The sequence below is a fragment of the Stegodyphus dumicola genome, chromosome 2, assembly GCF_044657685.1.
Source record: "Stegodyphus dumicola isolate Sdum_Otavi_A_Nest chromosome 2, ASM4465768v1".
Lineage (NCBI taxonomy): Eukaryota > Metazoa > Arthropoda > Arachnida > Araneae > Eresidae > Stegodyphus > Stegodyphus dumicola.
In genome coordinates, this window is record NC_140769.1 from 215,325,078 (window position 1) to 215,343,147 (window position 18,070).

At 28.2% G+C, this 18,070-nt stretch overlaps 1 protein-coding gene across 1 annotated transcript in view; it reads right to left on the reverse strand.

The window, feature by feature from the left end:
* Positions 1 to 1,365: 1,365 nt before the first annotated feature.
* LOC118186776 (neural cell adhesion molecule 1-like) overlaps positions 1,366 to 18,070 on the reverse strand; it is a 222,679-nt gene continuing 205,974 nt past the window's right edge. Inside the window, exons 7-9 of the mRNA XM_035356919.2 lie at positions 16,307 to 16,403; positions 11,187 to 11,363; positions 1,366 to 7,247 (exon numbers count right to left, since the gene is read on the reverse strand). Coding sequence (XP_035212810.1) covers positions 7,036 to 7,247; positions 11,187 to 11,363; positions 16,307 to 16,403 — 486 coding nt within the window. The 3' untranslated portion in view covers positions 1,366 to 7,035. The remainder of the gene's footprint in view (positions 7,248 to 11,186; positions 11,364 to 16,306; positions 16,404 to 18,070) is intronic.

Sequence of the window (18,070 nt, forward strand, 5' to 3'; positions counted from 1 at the left end):
TCAGATAGTGATATAAATATCATAACTGGTTTAAATTGAGCTTCGTTGCTAGGTAATCAGACCTTGCTACATCACAAAAACTGGTTTAAGGGTTTTGGCATAAAGTTGAAGTTTTGTCAACTTTGTATAAGTAATTTTTTATGTAACAACTTTGTATTTTGTATAAGAGTCATTTAATCAGAGCGAACATGCAAAACCTATTAAGTGGGAAAGCTGTAGACACATCCACGCATACACAAATTCAGCTTCTTCAATTGGTTACAGTTTAGACCCTGTCTTGTAGGTGTGAACGGAACTTCCACATTTTAATTTCTTACGACTATGCCTCTATGACATTTATATCACTCTCTGAAGAGCCTAACAACAAAAGATGATGTGCATATTTTTGCTTTAACCAACAGAAACAAAAGCATAACACCTGTAAAAATTGCTGCAGACACTATAAATGCCAAAAGTACCCATGTATTATTTTAAACCATTTCCCATCAACTAAATTCTGTTTGGTTATGCCCAGAAGCTAATTAGATGTCTTGCACTATTATTGTGCCATTGTGAAACCAGACTGCAATGGCATAAGAAGCATCATCACTGTAGTTACTGGGACTAGTCAACAGAGACAATTTCATATGAATCTTTGTTTGCAATTAAAAATAAGTCTGGATATAAATAGTGTGGAGAGAACAAGAAACACAAAACTACCAACAGTATATCCAAGAAATTGACTGTAATGGTATCAGTGAGATAATAATGATGTAATGGTATCAGTGAGAATTCTGCATGAAACCAAAATACACTAGCATATCTTTGTATCAAGGCCCATGAAAACAGAAATATTTCTAGAACAATTTAATCTTTTCTGTCTTTCTGTACATGGGCAAACATGCTCTATGTATGAAGACTTTTGTGAGGTAACTTTTCTGTTACTTTTTTTATTATTGATTTTCAAAAAAAAAAAAAAAAAAAAAAACTTTAATATATTCATAAAATAATTAATGCAGTTTTGCTAAGAGAAATTTATAGTTATTATTAAAAAGTTTTCATTCTAAACTATTAATTTTTATAAATGAATAAAGCAATATTTCACTGAAACTCGTACAAACACTTTTGTGAGCCACTTTATGTATATAATCATAACACGAAGATGTTCAGGAGCCATTATTCTAGACAGGTAGACATTGATATACACTTTATCATAATCTATCTCATTTATATTCAGCTTTAATTATCACTATTTCTCATCATTACGTTCTGTGTAAATAAAGTTTCACATAGTTTCTCTGTTATTTATATTTATGAAATACAATATAATCGCAGAAGAAATGTCAAGTTGAAAATTTATTTAATTTATTGACGTATAAGCTTAAATTATGTAGAGATAGTTAATTTTATTTCCAAAAAATTAAACAAATAATATATTGTTACATTTCATATTTACACCAAAAGCAATTTTACAATAAATATGAAGAACACTGAAAACAGACAAGTCAAAAATTTGCAACACCAAAGTATGTAAAATTTTACATTTATGATAAAAGGATTAAAGAAAGCTTTATTTAATCTTCTCTTCAGCATAACAAGATGCTATCAGTGCTTAAAGTATCTTACTAACTATTGAAATTAATTTCACAATTAAACAGATAGATAAAAATGTCTACTGGTTTTAATTAACACCATTAACATACAGTTACAATCTTTTTGTCTTCTACTACACTACTATAAAAATATTCATACACCTTGTGAATAATAACATTTACATCAAATTCTGGAAATATCTATATAACTTGATATCAAAGTTCCATGTTGTTACCTGATACTGCATTATCAACTTAATATTTATCGAAATTTTAATTATAAACATCAAATGATACTCGCTGCATAAATTGTTGTGTGTTATTAAATTATATAATATTTTTTAAATTGAAGCTTTATATCAAAGTTTCATGTTACTTGAAACTGCATTATCATCGTAGTTAACATTTATTAAAATTTTAAGCATTAAACGCCAAATGATATCTACCGCAACAAATGCTATCGACATATAAATTTTTGTGTTATTAAATTGTATAATCCTTAAAAAATTTATTCTTTTATTAAACTAAAAAAAGCTCTTATATGAAATATGCTTATTTAATCTTTTTTCTTTGCATTCTTTTCCTTGAGGAGAAAAAATCTGTAACTTACAGATTTCCTTTCTACATGAAATTATTTGTGATTTGAATAGTACATACAGTGCATCACTTATAATGCCACAAATTCTTTATTCAAATTTTTGAACAAAATATTACATATCAAAAATTGTTTGATATATTTTGCAGTTGAACTATACTATACATAGAAATACGTTATGATACTATTTGAGCCTTAATGCATGCGAAACTCTTAGATATTTATTAGGTTATCTGCAAACCTATAGTAGTTTTACTATATCACAAATGTTACCATGTGAAAACAATTGTCTGCAGATAATCCAAGTATCATTAATATTTGGTTTAAACAACAGTTTATTGTGTTTTTTTGCACTCATATTGTCTAAAATCAGCCTAACTGAATCTGAACACATTAGAACATCACAGATATAAAATACGATATTTCTACAGGAAAAGCTGCCTTGTTTCAAGTAGCATAAGATTTATTCACACTAATTTTAAAAAAGGGGGGAGAGGAAGAATATACCAGGGATCTACAAATTGTTTCAAATTATGAGACACTTTAGAACTAATTCAGGATATGTAATAAAATTTTAAAATGTTTTAATTAAACCCACTGTAAAAATATTAATAATGCACTGAGAAGAAAATTTTAACAAACATACTATCATAAATTATTAAGGAAATCTACACTAAGTCTTTTTAACTAACATCTGGTTTTAATTTACTTATTAAAATTTCTATACACATTGGCTAAGTATCCAAAAACTTTCACAAGTCACTTATTACTATGGAATTAATATAGGAATAACCTGAACACATATACATTCAGCAGTTTCAGATCTCATAAATTTACCTATTTTAATATATCCTCAATGCATAAAAATAATTCCCTGACCTCTGTGAAATTAAATATATACAATGCTTAGTTGATTATTTCTCTGATTCTTTATTAAAAATAGCCACATCAAACCTCATTCTCAGACAAACAGGTAATATATGCTACATTTAGTAGAACAAATGTAAGCAAAGGACATTTGTTCAATATGTAACTGAAGCTTCTCTAAATGTTTTATATTGTTCAGGAAATAGTTCTCTTTTTCACCAGCAGAATATAAAAACTTGAGCAAAAGTTAACAGAAGGAAGCCTTCATATGAGCAGAGATGAAGTCTTAATTCAGAAAAAATTTTCAATTATTTTATTCATGGTTAGGTTATAATTTATTGAGATAACACCTAGGATTTGTAGACCCCTGGCTTGTTCTGCAGAAAATAAATAAATATAGATAGCATTTCAAAGTGTTAGCTTCTTAAAGCATAAACAGGATAAAATTTTATATGCACTTTGTTTGTTTTCAAAATTTTCAGTGCGAGTCTACAATTTCTTAAGAGACAGTTCTTAAGTCCAACTTCATTTACATTTCAGTTACTATATTTAAGCATACTGCACATGTTAGTATTTAAAAATCTATATCCATTTGGAATTTAAACTGAATAAAAATGAAGATTGTATTTACTTTTAGCATTTTTAATCATTGTTCAGTTAATAACAAAAATTCTGACTATTTATTCATATTCATGCTAAAATTATTATGAAATATTTAACATTTTGCCACAATAAATATATTACAATAATCTTTTACAGAGTTAATTTTCCCTTCTTTAGAAAAGAAATCATTCCCCCCCCCCCCATCAACAACTGGAAATTTTCATTAAACATGAAATTTAAATATACAGAAAACAGCAAAAAATAATAATGTAAGGTAAACTATCAGTTGAAATATATGTATATATATAAATAAAAATAATTCATTTTTCTACTTAAATATAAAATGCATGATAAATGGAAGACAGATAAAATAGAAATAATAATGTAAACTTAGAAAAATTAATATACATATAAAAATGAAATTTAACTTTTATTATGTATGCACAAATAAAGAGAAAATAAAATAAAATACAGGATAATATTTACATCAAAGTTTATACTACAACAAAAGCTTGTTTTTTATATTGTACACAATCAAATATTTGCATGGAAATAAACAGAAGTTATAACATTTCATATATTTTTATGGTTGGGATTATTTAAAATAAAATATGCAAATTTATTCAAATATACTTGAATAAATTCATGCTATTACTGCACTAACTTTCTTATAAATAGGCTTATCTGCATGCATAGAAGTATATTATTACATAAAGGTACTATATTAAAGATGATTTGTGGATATAAGTTGAAAGATTTTGCTAACTTTTACAGCAGATATTGTAAGAATGTTGCTAAGACTAGGGGTTTGTTAAAGATCTAACATATGATGCACAGAACAGGCTCAATAACTTTCAGAACACAAGTTTTCTTAATATTAGAAGCTAGTTCAATTCTTAAGAATAATCTAAATAATGTTTCATAAAAGCAATATTCAACTATATACAAGTTATACAAATACATTTCACTTTCATGAAACTGATGACATAAGATCAAACATTTTACAGGACAAAATAAAATCTCTGAACACATATGTTTTTATCCCTGCACATATTTAAATATCTTGAAATAAAATAGCGCATACAAAAACTGTTTTTTAGCAGGATAAATGATGCAATTATTACTGAATGCTTCCCATGTAGTAATGTTGTACTAATGTGTAACTTTTCAACTCCTTTAAGCCAGGCAAAATACTTAAAGAATATTTTTTAATTTTTACAGATACCTTAAATAATGGCAGTGTTTTACACTTTTTGTAACAATTTTAATGAAAAGTAGTTTATAATTCAAGAAAACTTTCTAACCACTTCCATATGAAACTTTCAAGAGAAACCTGCTCCATTTTTAGCACTTTGTGTATTAATCAAAACAATCAGGAACAAGGATGGCCAGTTAATTAAACATAAATGTCTAAATCAAAAACGTTCTGCTCCTCCCAATTATTTCCCATTACTTCTGATCAAAATAAATATCATTCACTGAGAATTAACCACTTTACAGTATTTGTCAAAAAGATTGCTACAAGTATATTAAAAATCACATGCAGACACAATAGAACTTATGCTGCATATTATACCTTCCTCATCAGAAGGTATATTTCTCATTTACAAGCTAACAAAATCTCTACATCAGTCATATATGTAAATATGCCTTTTTAAATTCATTATCAATAATTTGATAATATTTTACATAGTGTCTTTAAATTCAAAAGTATTTATTTACTTAGCAGAAACTTCTCCATAAAGCCTGTGCTTCTGATATTTATTCACAGTTTTTTCTTAATATGTGTTTGATCCACATGCATCAAATTATCTTAAATCTTAAAGTTTTGCTAAAATACATTAATTCACAAAAAATAAAACATAAACAAAGGTTTCTATTTGAGCTTTGTTACAATACACAAGCACTTGAAACATGAAAATATATTTAGAATCATTTTACAAAGTTCAAGCAGTCTTTAAGTGAAAATTTTTCTTTGGAAAAATTTGCTTTTTTAGGAAATATTGAAATAGCATGCTAATTCCACCTGGCTGGAATGACCAATCGCACTTTTCATTTGTAACTCTCCATTATGAATCACCAAGCTTCCAACAGATTTGCATTATAAATTACTAGAGATTTAATTGATATTCTTACGAATATATTAAATTTGATCTTTTTTAAACTTATGGAAATATTACACATGAAAAGGACATTCATGTTAAATGTTTGTTAAAAAATTATGAATTACATGTCATCAAATTTCTTATTAAATATTTAAAGTTTTGTATTAAAAAACTATTTACATTTGAAATAAATTTTTATATTTGTAGTATAAAAAAGCTGAAGCAATTTATTTGATTTAAATATGGAATGCATGCCCTTTTTTAATAATTCAAGAAAGGAAAATATATGGACAGCTATGGAATGCATGCACTGTCATAAAACAATGTATATTTTGCAAATTAAACACCAGTGCAATGTTTAAAAAACTATACTACTACCACTATATTTGTTTGTATTTATTCTATAAAAAAAGAACTGTTAATTTCTTTATATATTTCGAGAATACTTAAGCAGATATATTTTTCTTTAGGATTTCTTCATGAGAATACAGAAAATACGCAGTTTTCCTTTCTAAATACATTATATGCAAAACACATATTTAAGAAAAAATGAAACAATATACAAAATACTATATTACAGATATTTATCAGAAGATTTAATTGCTAGAGTGAAATTAACATTCAATATGCATACACAAAGTAAATATAGATACCAAAGAACAAACTGAATCAAAATCAGTGGTACATATATAGGTATGCATATATACACACATATATAATACATACCTATATAGAAATCAATTTAAAACATAAATACATTATGCAAATCAAATTTATGGTATAAAATATGCCAGTTGAAATATTACAATATAATAAATTTATCATACATATTATCAGTTAATTACAAAATGTGCAAGAATGCAGGCAATTAAATATTTTATAATTTGTATCATGCAAAGTAAATGACATTAAATCTTCCTTTATTTCTATGTCATAACTATGAATTTGGTGAAATTAATATATTTTAAGTGAAAGAATTATCACAATTTAATGCAAAAATAATTTTTTTAAAAATGCACTACAAAATTTTACAATCAACTGTTCTAGTTTTTTAACTCTGCTTCAGAGAATAACCTGGACAGTATATGCTTTAGTTTTTTAACTACACAGACATGTCATTCACAGAATTAATTATGGAAGCAAACAGAGGATAGTCAATTAAAAAGATCAGTTTTTAAGAGATGAAAATAAATAATTTTTAAAATCATGCTTTTGAAAATGAAATTCCAGCCTTTGGGATGATCCACTGGGTATCTGATGTTTTTCTCCTGATATTTATTTTATTATATTCATGTTAAAATAAACGAAAGAAAATTATGGAAATAGCAAGTACTAAAGATGATGAAACCAAACCAGAAGCACGGCCTATTACAGATGCTGTTTGTAATGCATGTGTTGCATATTTCACTTCTTCAGAAAAGGGACCATATCCAGCTGCATTCACTGCTGCAGCACGAATGATATAATCAGTGTTAAAACTTGTGTTTCTTAATACATATGATTCACCTGAAATAAATAAATATAAAAATCAATTTGGAAAGAAAATTACAAAAATAATCAACGTAAAATATAACTGAGCATCAAAGTTATAAAAATAATAATCAGATAAAGAGTTACAATTATTTACACATTTCATAAAATGTGTCCAATTAAAACTATACACTGATCTAAATATTCCTCTAATTTTTATCCATATACTCAGAAATAATTTAAATTTGAGAAATAAATAAATAATGAAACTTTTATTATTTCAACAGAATTCTAATCTGCACACCTCTTTACAAAGGACAATATTATAGGTCATGTCTTTCCCAGTTTTGTTTAAACTTTTCATTCTGTAATTTTCATTAAACCTTAATTATTTGCACATAACTAACTAAAATACATTCATACTTTAAGCATTATTTGATCAAAATTTATTAAATAAAAAAAGAAAAATCATGACTTTTAAATATAATTACATATAAAGAAAATACTGTGAATAAACATAGTAAAAGCAAAGGAAATGGTGGTGGAAGTGAAATGAAGAATTTACATCTTTTCTTCATTTGGCTTTATATTTTTAACACCAGAAAAAAAAAATTTTAAGTGCTTATTTTCAAGAATTTTTGTTATTTGGCTATTATATTATTGGTGTTTGCATAATACGTAAACAAACCAGCTATGTAGCATTGTGGACAAATAACTCGTGTATACAAGTGAAATGTAGGAATTTATTGAAAGTGAAAATTTTGCTGATATTCATAAATTATATTTATTATAAAAAGAGAGTATTGCATACATATACAGAAAATGCTAAATGACTTCAGAGATGAAATAAATTTCCTTCCTCAATCTAAATATGTTGTAAAGATATTGCATATATTTTTTAAATATTTATTTTCATACACATGCAAGAAAAAAATAATCTGGATTTTCTGAAAACTATGTTTGTTTATATTCAAACCTGAATGCAAATTACAGACATTTGACGAATAAGAAGTCAGAGATTATTATTATTATCATAAATGCCTTTTTATAAGAATCGTTTTTAACTACAGAGAGAGGTGGGAAAAGTACAGGCACTTACGTATTACCCCATTAACAGCGAAACTATTACCAAGCAGCACAATTTAACACTAGTTATGGATAAAAATACACTCATTAAATTCTGTGGCTTTGTTTGATGTAATTCTAATTGGTTTTTGATTAGCTATCTTCTGTTCTTATGAACCCAGATATAAATTAACTGTCATTGCTGGGTCCCCCCCCCTTATTTTGGAAAAAAAAGTGATTAACTTTGGGATCTATCTAACACAGAACAACGCATAATGGATTATTTTCAAAATAATGGGATAATACCATAAAAGAGTGTTTATTAATCAACACAAATGGTCAGCTGAATATTGCCAGCAAAACAGTAATAGACTGGAACAATTACCAACAAGAAGTCTGTCCTGTTGGTATTGTCTGTTCTCATCTGTCCATTCTAATCAGAGCTTTTGGTAAATTGGAAAACCTAACAAAATAGCAGAAATTGATGAAAGCCATTTTAAGGCATAAAAACAAAGTGGATTAAATACTTATTGTTTATTAAATAAAGAGGCATTGGTTCCTTCAGAATTCTACAGGAATGAGTGATGCCTCTCTGGCAAGATCTCTACCAATACACAGTGCTGCAGTATATGACTAGAATGTGAGCTGAGTCGTTTATGACCATCAAAGGGTTCATTTTCAAATGATAGTAACTTACATATTTCATAATAAATGTAAGGAAAAAAACAAAAAATATCAAAAAAACAAAAAAATATCCATTTCATAATTTTTTCTTTCTCGGATGAAATTATGAAAATTTTAACAATGGGCAGTGCTTGTGAAAAAAATAGGAAATGTAAACTAAATGTTCTTTTTTTTTTTAAATAAAAAAAAATCGCAAAAATTACATAAAATAACTAGCGAATTTAACTATGCAGCGTAATTTATGCCCCATGTTGTTTTCTTCCTTTACATCAGTTGATTTTAGTAAGTCTAAAGCCTTGCAATCATTTTTCAAAAATATTTCATGATTTAATTCTGTTAAATGTTTCCCAGTTAAGGAACTTGCCTTTAAACATTAAGTATGCTATATAGTCAAAGAAGACCTAGTAAAGAATATAATCTTCATCAAGCTGAAAGCTTGTTCAGTTTAGTGCTGCTAATAGTAATAGTTTTTACACTGATTTTTATATTACTGAGAATTTCATTAGAAAATGTTCTGTTTCATTAGAAAAATGTAGAAATGTGTTAAAAGCCATCTTAATAAAATCCCAAAAATCATTTGCTTTTATTTTATGTTTCATAACATAAAATTAAATTATTTGGGTCATTTTATCTCATTCATGTTATTTCTTCCAGGTCATGTGTCTCTGGATAACAAATACTAAAAATATCTTTTAATTCTTCACTACTGAGTTCTTCACCATTGTAATTTCATATTTTATAAAAACTGTCCCCCAAAATCTATTTTTAAAGATATATCGAGACAGTTTGATAATTTTTCTCACAGTAATCTGTGAAATTTATTCTTGCTTTCAATTGTTAGTCCCTCATGTTCCTTTGATTTTACAGCAGAATTTATTTCTTCTATGCAAACAAAAAGAACAAGGGACTAGCAAATTACAGCCCCTGCAAGCCCCTATAATTCACCACTGATTATGTATAAATTTTATATATTCTGTAAATTCTCACAGTATTTCAATAGAATTATGAAATTGAATAAAAAATTATTCCTTGGACTAAAATTAGGATCTTTAACCCTCTCAGCGTTAAGGCCGGAAAATTCCGTACAGAAGGTTGCCTTTTAATTTAATTCCATACAGAAGGTTGCCATTCATTATACATGAAAATTTCTGCTAGCTTTTAATGTATCTGATTTCAAATTGGATGTATATTGGAAGAAAAGGAATCAAGGTACAAAATGAAAGAGTCATTTTTTAATTAAAATCAAGAAAATATCACTTATTCATGACATTTTGAGGAACTTTGAAATTCCAAAATTCCTGAAAACTGGAGTTTTGTTTGTTTGCAATCAAAAATGAGCAAGAATTACAATCATTCATGGAATAAGCAGTCATGGAGTTTCGAAACTTTATTATATTGTTAATAATGTAAGACTAGTGTTTTACAGAAAGAAGGATTTTTTTTTTTTCAAAAATGATAGGAAGCTTCCTATCCTGCCATGGCCATTCCTACCAGCTTTTTAAGCTATAAAATTAAAAGTTAAAAATAAATGTGCATCCTTCTTGCACACATTTAATTCTGTTTTCTTATCTATGCATTTGAAATGAGGAGTAACTGATTTTACTCTCATGATTAACATTTTGCTCAAAAAAAATTGCAGTGCGGTGCACAATGAACTGGAAGTTGATCTGTCAGCACTATCCTTATCTTCAGGGCAGATGTTTTTATTTTATTCGGCTTATAATTCCGTACTAAATGTACTATTTCAACTCGAGGTACTCCATCTTTGATATGATTTAAATCAAATTCCTCGTCATTATAAATATCACGAATACACATCAAATAGTTTTCTGGTTGCAATTTTCTAATTTCGACTATGCGTAATGTATGCTTTACACATACACACATTGAAAGAAATGTTTCATAAAATAAACAAATAAATATTAATTTTTTTTTTTTTTTTTAAATTTTGCTACCCTTTAGATCATAATTGCTCTTTATTTCATAAATTACAGTTTCCTATTTTAAATTTTATAATTTCTGCATGCCATCTGACTAGATTTAAACTGAGGATCTATAATCCGGAAAAACCGATAATCCGGAATCGCCGAAGTCCCGACGAGTCTGGATTAAAGACTTTTGACTGTATATATATTTGGTGGCATCTAATAAAGAGCTTGAGCAAGTATCTAAATATCCTATTTTTGCATTATGCTGATGACATGCTTATGTAAAAAAATTATATACCAATTTCAAACTCTTGGATGTTGGCTGCATCCCATGTTTCTGAAGCCAAAATATATTCAACTTTATACCCAGTGATTCTGAGTTCATCATTTTTGTGTGCATCATCAGCTTTGATTTCCAGCTTTACAACTCCTTGTTCTTCACCAACAACAGACACTTCAGGAGCTGGCGGTGTTTCTGAAAAATATAATGCATCAAATTTTGTAATAGAATATAAACACTTTCATTAGTTCACTAAAAATACATTAATATTCAGATGTAATATAAAAATTTTTGGTCTCCAAAAAAAAAAATATTGAAACAATTACTTTTATCCATTTTGAAGGAAAAAAAAAATAGAAACGTTTAATCTGAATACTAAAAACTTCTTAAACTCAAAAAAGTAAAACAATCTAACAATAATATCATTACATAACATAAACAATGAAGTTTTTTAATTCTAAATATAACAGAAATAAAATGTATTGTTAAAATTAAAAAAAAAAAAAAAGAAAGAAATTATGCAAGACTTTGTATCCTGAAGTTCTAAAAATATTAAGTGAATAAATTAACATTACATAAACATTGTAAGAAGTTTCTTTTGCCCACCAGTGGCCAAGTGTCTAAAGTCATTGAACACAGGCAGTTTGGCCCTAGTTCAAATCATAGTTAATGAGCAAGCTGCACAGGCATTTTTGTAGTTTTTCCCATACGTAGCAAAAATACTAGTCATTTTGATGCAAAAAATATTTCTGGGCCCTTATTCTGTATTATTCATAGCAATTTAACAGCTAGGTGGAAAATGCATAATAGAAATTTTTGTAAAAATAATTCTAAAGATTTTTGTTTTTTGTTTCTCAATTTTTAGGTCAACAAAGAGTGAAAACTGGAGCCTTATTCCTGTCATCAGCTGGTTTTTAATTCAGCTTTACTGCTTTGTGGGATCAGTTTTTCCTTTCATCAGGAATGCATTAGGAATAAATATATATATTTATAGAGGAAAGAGGCATGCCATGTAAAATACAGAATTACAAAATATAGAATTAATAAGCAAAGCCATAAATCAGCATATTTATCATTATAATTTTTCATTAATGTAAAAGTAACAAACTTTGATTTCAGCTCAATATTAATCATGCAATCAATTCATTATTAAACAAAATCCTCCAAATATTCATGAAAATTATCCAAACTAAAGAAACTATGAAAAGCTCCTAAAATTATTAAATATTGCATGAACATAAATTATTTGATTTTTTAAAAAACATGTTAGGTTCTTTACGTTTTGGTGTTAGGCAAAGGGTGTAGGTAATTTTCTTAAAATTAAATGCACTGAAATTACTGTGCATCCCAAAATTCCCTTAATCAGCTAGCTATCTTGGTAATTGAAGGGGGGGACAGAAAATGTGAAAAGGAGAAATTAAAATTCTGAATAGAAAGAAATGGAATTTAAAATGTTTCATTCATTTATATTATTGGTACTTTTCTGTTAAAGAGATCCATTTGGTGCTAAACAATTGTGTGTGCATATGTGTATGCATAATCAGTTGTTATATTTAATGAACAGTTTTCATTGGAGTCCCTTTAATGGAAAAGTACCATTATTTTAATATTATTCAGTATTATAATACATGAAAGCAATGTAAATAATTTAATTATCTAATCACGCTTTAAAAGTAGTAATTGATATGTAGTCAATAATGTCTCCAGGAGCATTATTAATCTTTACACTAACTAACTTTCTATCATGTATGGGAAAATATTTGACATATGGCAATAGTGCAAAAGCATTTCTCACATCTCCTTATCCAGACATCAGAGGAATCACAGATGGTCTTGATGTCCTGTCCCTTTGATTTTTCAGCCTTGTCACAAACTTGTCTCCAGAAACTTGGAAATTGCTTTCACAATAAGCTTGGTCAAATGGTCATGAGTACATAACAGCTCATGGCCTTTCATCATTAACAAATTGAAAGCATTCAGTTTGCAGAAAATCAGAATAACATTATGCAACTTAGTTTGAATTCAAATTTGCAGCTTCATTTTTGGGCAGTTCTTGTTGCTACCTATCTGGAACAACACAAAAACAAAGCTGCCACGAACCTTAAGGAGTTCCCTATTGCCTTTATCTATAATAATACTAACCTCTGTTTTTGCTTCGGTAAAAACATTATAAACATGTTTTTATGGAATAAAAAATAACTAATCTATTTCTATTTCTTTTTAAATTTAAAATTTGGATATGTAAATCTAAATCAGCAAAACAGCTAAGGACCAAGTCTTTGGGGCCTATGTGGGTGCTAACTTGCATACATATCCCTATTTATACTAGTAGCTTTCTCATAATCAACTATACAAGAAAACCAACTTTCAATGGTTTAAAATATATATATAAAATCTAAGGAAATGAGAAAGTAAAATGTACACAGACTTTTTATTTACCAAAAGCTGGAATCTTCATAGTTTAATAATGACCATACAAAAATATTCAATTCAGATAGTTGAATTTGAAATAATTGAAAAACAAGTGAATATAAACTAATTAAAAACCAAAAAATATGGGTTAAAATCTTCAATGTATAGTGATCAGTGCAATCAACTATATCAGGGTCAGATCGATGCAATTTAAAAAATTATACAGATATCATTGGCTATTTAGAAACCATCTGAAACTGCTAGCAACTTTCATAATAACTCAGTTTCTAAAATATTTATTCAAAACACGAGCTCTGATGCCAGTATCCCAAGTTACTGTCTAAGTCTTCACAATAAATATTTAATTAAACTAAAAGCACAGGAGGATTAAGGTAAGTGAGCAGGAGGCTTAACAGTTGCAATCACAGAAAATCAGATATTTAATGCACATATTCAAGCTACAGTTTTGTCCAGTTGGGAGAGTACTTACCTATAAGGCAAAAGGTACAATGTTCAGTACTTGTTTGATGAAACATAGTGATTTCAGCAGTCACTGATACAGACAGCACCACCACTACCATCCAGTGTCAGGAAAATTTAAAGGATTGCTATAGATAATGACCAAAAGAAAATGATGCAAATTGCTCCTTTGAAGCTCTACACCCTGCCTGCTCTAACTCAATGCCCCAGGTCTCATGCCCTTCAATTCATCAAGACCATGGAGGTTAGAATAGAAAGAGGGAGGGTTCAAGAAGTGAATGCTTGGCAGCCATATTTCTCCTACCTGTATGCTTCATCATAGTAATGTTTTTAATTTAATTTGTCAACTATGAGATATTGTATTGCATATGCAAGAACAGAATGCCTAAAAAGAATCCTTGAGATTACTTTTCATGTAACTTAGTAAACATGTTTTCAAATATTCATCATGTCATGTATTTTCTATTCCAAATAAAAAACGTACGGGGGATTAATAGTAATCAAGTTATATTAAACACATTTTCTGTTTTTGCTTATAATTAATATCGTTTCTTAAATGCAATTATACATGTTAAGATTTAAACTGTGCTATTTGAACACTTTAAGAATTTTTAGATAATCTTTATGAAAAGAAACTGATGTTTACTAATTTTATGAATTGTAAAAGCACTAAATATAGTACTTTTTCTCTACTTATGTATTATTTATTAAGCATTTTATGTATTGGAGCTTTCATGAATGTAATTTTTGCATTTATTCAAGAAAACAAACTGTTCTTTTATTATAAATTGTTTATATAAAATGTGCTTATGCTTTTATAGCTCTCTATTCAATATAGTGATACAAATAAGAAAAATATTTACTATAATTGAACATTTGAAAAGTTGTATCCAAAAATTTATGTACTTAATTTTTTTAATTGAATTTGAATTCAAATTAATTTCTTCTATCAGGATTCATAAATATAAACAAGTATAAAATAAAATCCTTAAACCTATATTATTTTGTTTTAATATTTATAACTTTCTACTGATAAGTTACTTATATGAAATTATATGTGATAAAATATATATTAAAAAAATAAGTATATTACAGCTGAAAGTTGAACTATAAAGAATACTGGGGGAAAAAAAAAACTTTCCTCTTCCTGAAACATTTTATAGGAAATGATTCTTTATTAAATTATGATAATACTATGCATAAATTAGAATTCTCTGTTTCTAGAAGAGAAAATGGAAAACCACAGCATTAGTTTCACTAATATATTTAGATTTTACATTATTTCTCAATAATTACTAGTATATATATGGTAAATTATAGATACCATCTTCATTACTTTGTGGAGGAAAAACTCAACAACAGAGCGGAATTTCATTGTAAATTTAATACACATTTTTACTTAAAAATACATGCATGGAATATCCTAGAAACAAGTATATTTTATTGCACAAGAGCAATGTTCTGATCTCATAAACATGGCAGCCGCTTGCTAGGCAGGTTTCATTTTTGTATTGTTGAGGAAACTGGCGAACCTCCACGACTTCTACTCTAGCCTCCTTGATCAAGACTTCTACTGGGTCTTGATCAAATTACTGGGGTTCATTATTTGGCATTACAGGCTCATTCACTCTCCAGATGCACCTTCAAGTATTTTTCTGAGTATTAAAAGAGGATTATACAGCAACTCAACTCACAAGAAAAACATGTCATATTCAGCACTCAGACTTGGAGCACAATTTTAGTTAAGTTGCTAAAAATACTGTTTATGAAATAAGAAGTTCAATGTTCATTGACGGAAACTAAGGCACTTCCAACTCTTACCTACAGATGGCACCCTCACTACACTAATGAGACACAAGAGGTGTCATAAAGACTTAACTACTGATTGCTACAGGTATATCTATTCTCACATGCACTGGTCAAGACACATTGCTTTAACAGAAAGAATTACAATAGGCATACTTGTTCTCACACTTATACTAGGATAACTGGATCAAGATTAAATTATATGCAATTTTATAATTAAACAGTTATAGATAGCTAAATTTAAAAAGATGAGGGGCTGGGATCAATTTCTGTACTGAACAATAACTTTTATATTAATAATTTAGATAAAAATTTTAATTTATTTTACATGCAAGGCCAATTTAATGCAAAATTAAGTAAAATAGAATTTATCATTCAAAATTCATTACTGAAATATATTAAATTCAAATATAATCTTAATTCAAAATTAATTTACTTACCTCCCCCTTTTAATTCAATGACCACTTCTTTCTGGCCCATAGGATTACTGGCTTGGCAAATATATTCACCTAACTTATCTTCAGAGTCAACAGTAAGCTGCCAAATCAAGTTGTCATTAGTTAAATGAAACAGTTAAAGATATGTAAATATGTCTAAGGCATATAAATTTCTTTATTCAGTATTATGGAAAAGCAAATTCTACATCAAACAATAATACCAAAAATAAATTTTATGCAATTTTTCTTTTATTTTATATTTAATACAACTCATAACGAAACTAACAAATAAACAAATATTTTTTCAAATATAGTCATTTTCATTTTTCACTTTGGATAGTAGTGCAAGTAAAAGCAAGTAGACATTATGAAATATGAATTTAAATTTACAGTAACCTTTACAGAAGACTCTTTATTTCCATAACCATGATAAATGGTCACTGTAATTTAACCATGGTGATAAGAACAAAACTGTTAAAAATTATAGTTTTTAAAACTATAATGCATGTACATTATATTAGTACACCAATAGATACACATAATAATTTATTTCTTTTTAAAACAAAATACACAATTATTGTAGAAACAATACTTTTTTATACTTGCTTTTAGACCTGAAGAATGTTAAATTACTGAAATAATATACCAGGGCAAACATTAAAATATACTTCATTTAAAGTAAAAGCTAAGAAATATGCAGATTCACCAATCATTATTGATAGATATAAAGTTCATAAGGAGCTAAGGAAAGAGCAGCAAAGTCTGCAGAAGCAAGTAGCCAGAGAAGAAATCAAGCTGATGGAAAAGAAAGGCCAAGATATTGGTTATGGAGGAGACGAAAGACGGCAGTTCTTATCGCACATCTATAGTGAATATATATTGATGATTCTAGAACCAGGCAATGTGTACTCTGGGCATGTTTCTCCATTAATTTCTTCAGGATGTGGTATCAAGGAAGTTGTGCTGACTTTTCTGAATGATGAAAACGTTGATATATTCGACCTTATAGTGGTTGGATGTGGCAGAACTGCAGTGAATACATGAAATTCAAGAGGTGTCATTTCTTTATTAGAGAAAGAGTAGAAGATCTTTGCAGCTGGTGATATGGCAATTCATTCTAATGAGCTACCATTAAGGCACATGATGAATCATCTGAATGGACTGACACTGGGTCCTCGTGCATTTTACGGACCTACAGCTATGAGTTTGGTCAATTGTATACACTTTCCCAGAAATTGATTTTCAACCATTTGAGGAATATCTGCCAGCCATGGGAGAAAATGACATTTTAAATCTCAGTGCACACATCTGTGGCACAAACTTTCTCTACCTGCAATTCTTTCATAAAATTTTCAAGCACATTGGATTCTGGAAGTCCCATTTGATCTCCTATGAGTGAAAGATTTAGATAGCAATCTGAATCCAAAACCTTATTCACCTTTTTCACACAGTTGTGAACATTTTGAATCACCAAAATATTTGCAGTTTTGATTTTAACCCAAGAGAAGTCGCGCGGGGCACAGAGTCACCCCATGCGTCAAAAATCAACGATCCTAACCAGAAATATTTCATTTTAATGAATCATCCTTTTAGTATCCTCCTGTTTGACACTCCCCTTGGAATGTGTATTGTTATTTTTGCTTGTTTTTCTTTTCTGCGAGAGAAGCAATAGTTTCTTGGAATGCATGAGGGAATGGGGTGACTGAGTCACCCTGTGCAACCGTTACTGCTTCGAAATTTTTCATTAGTAGAAGTTTAGCTTCGTGC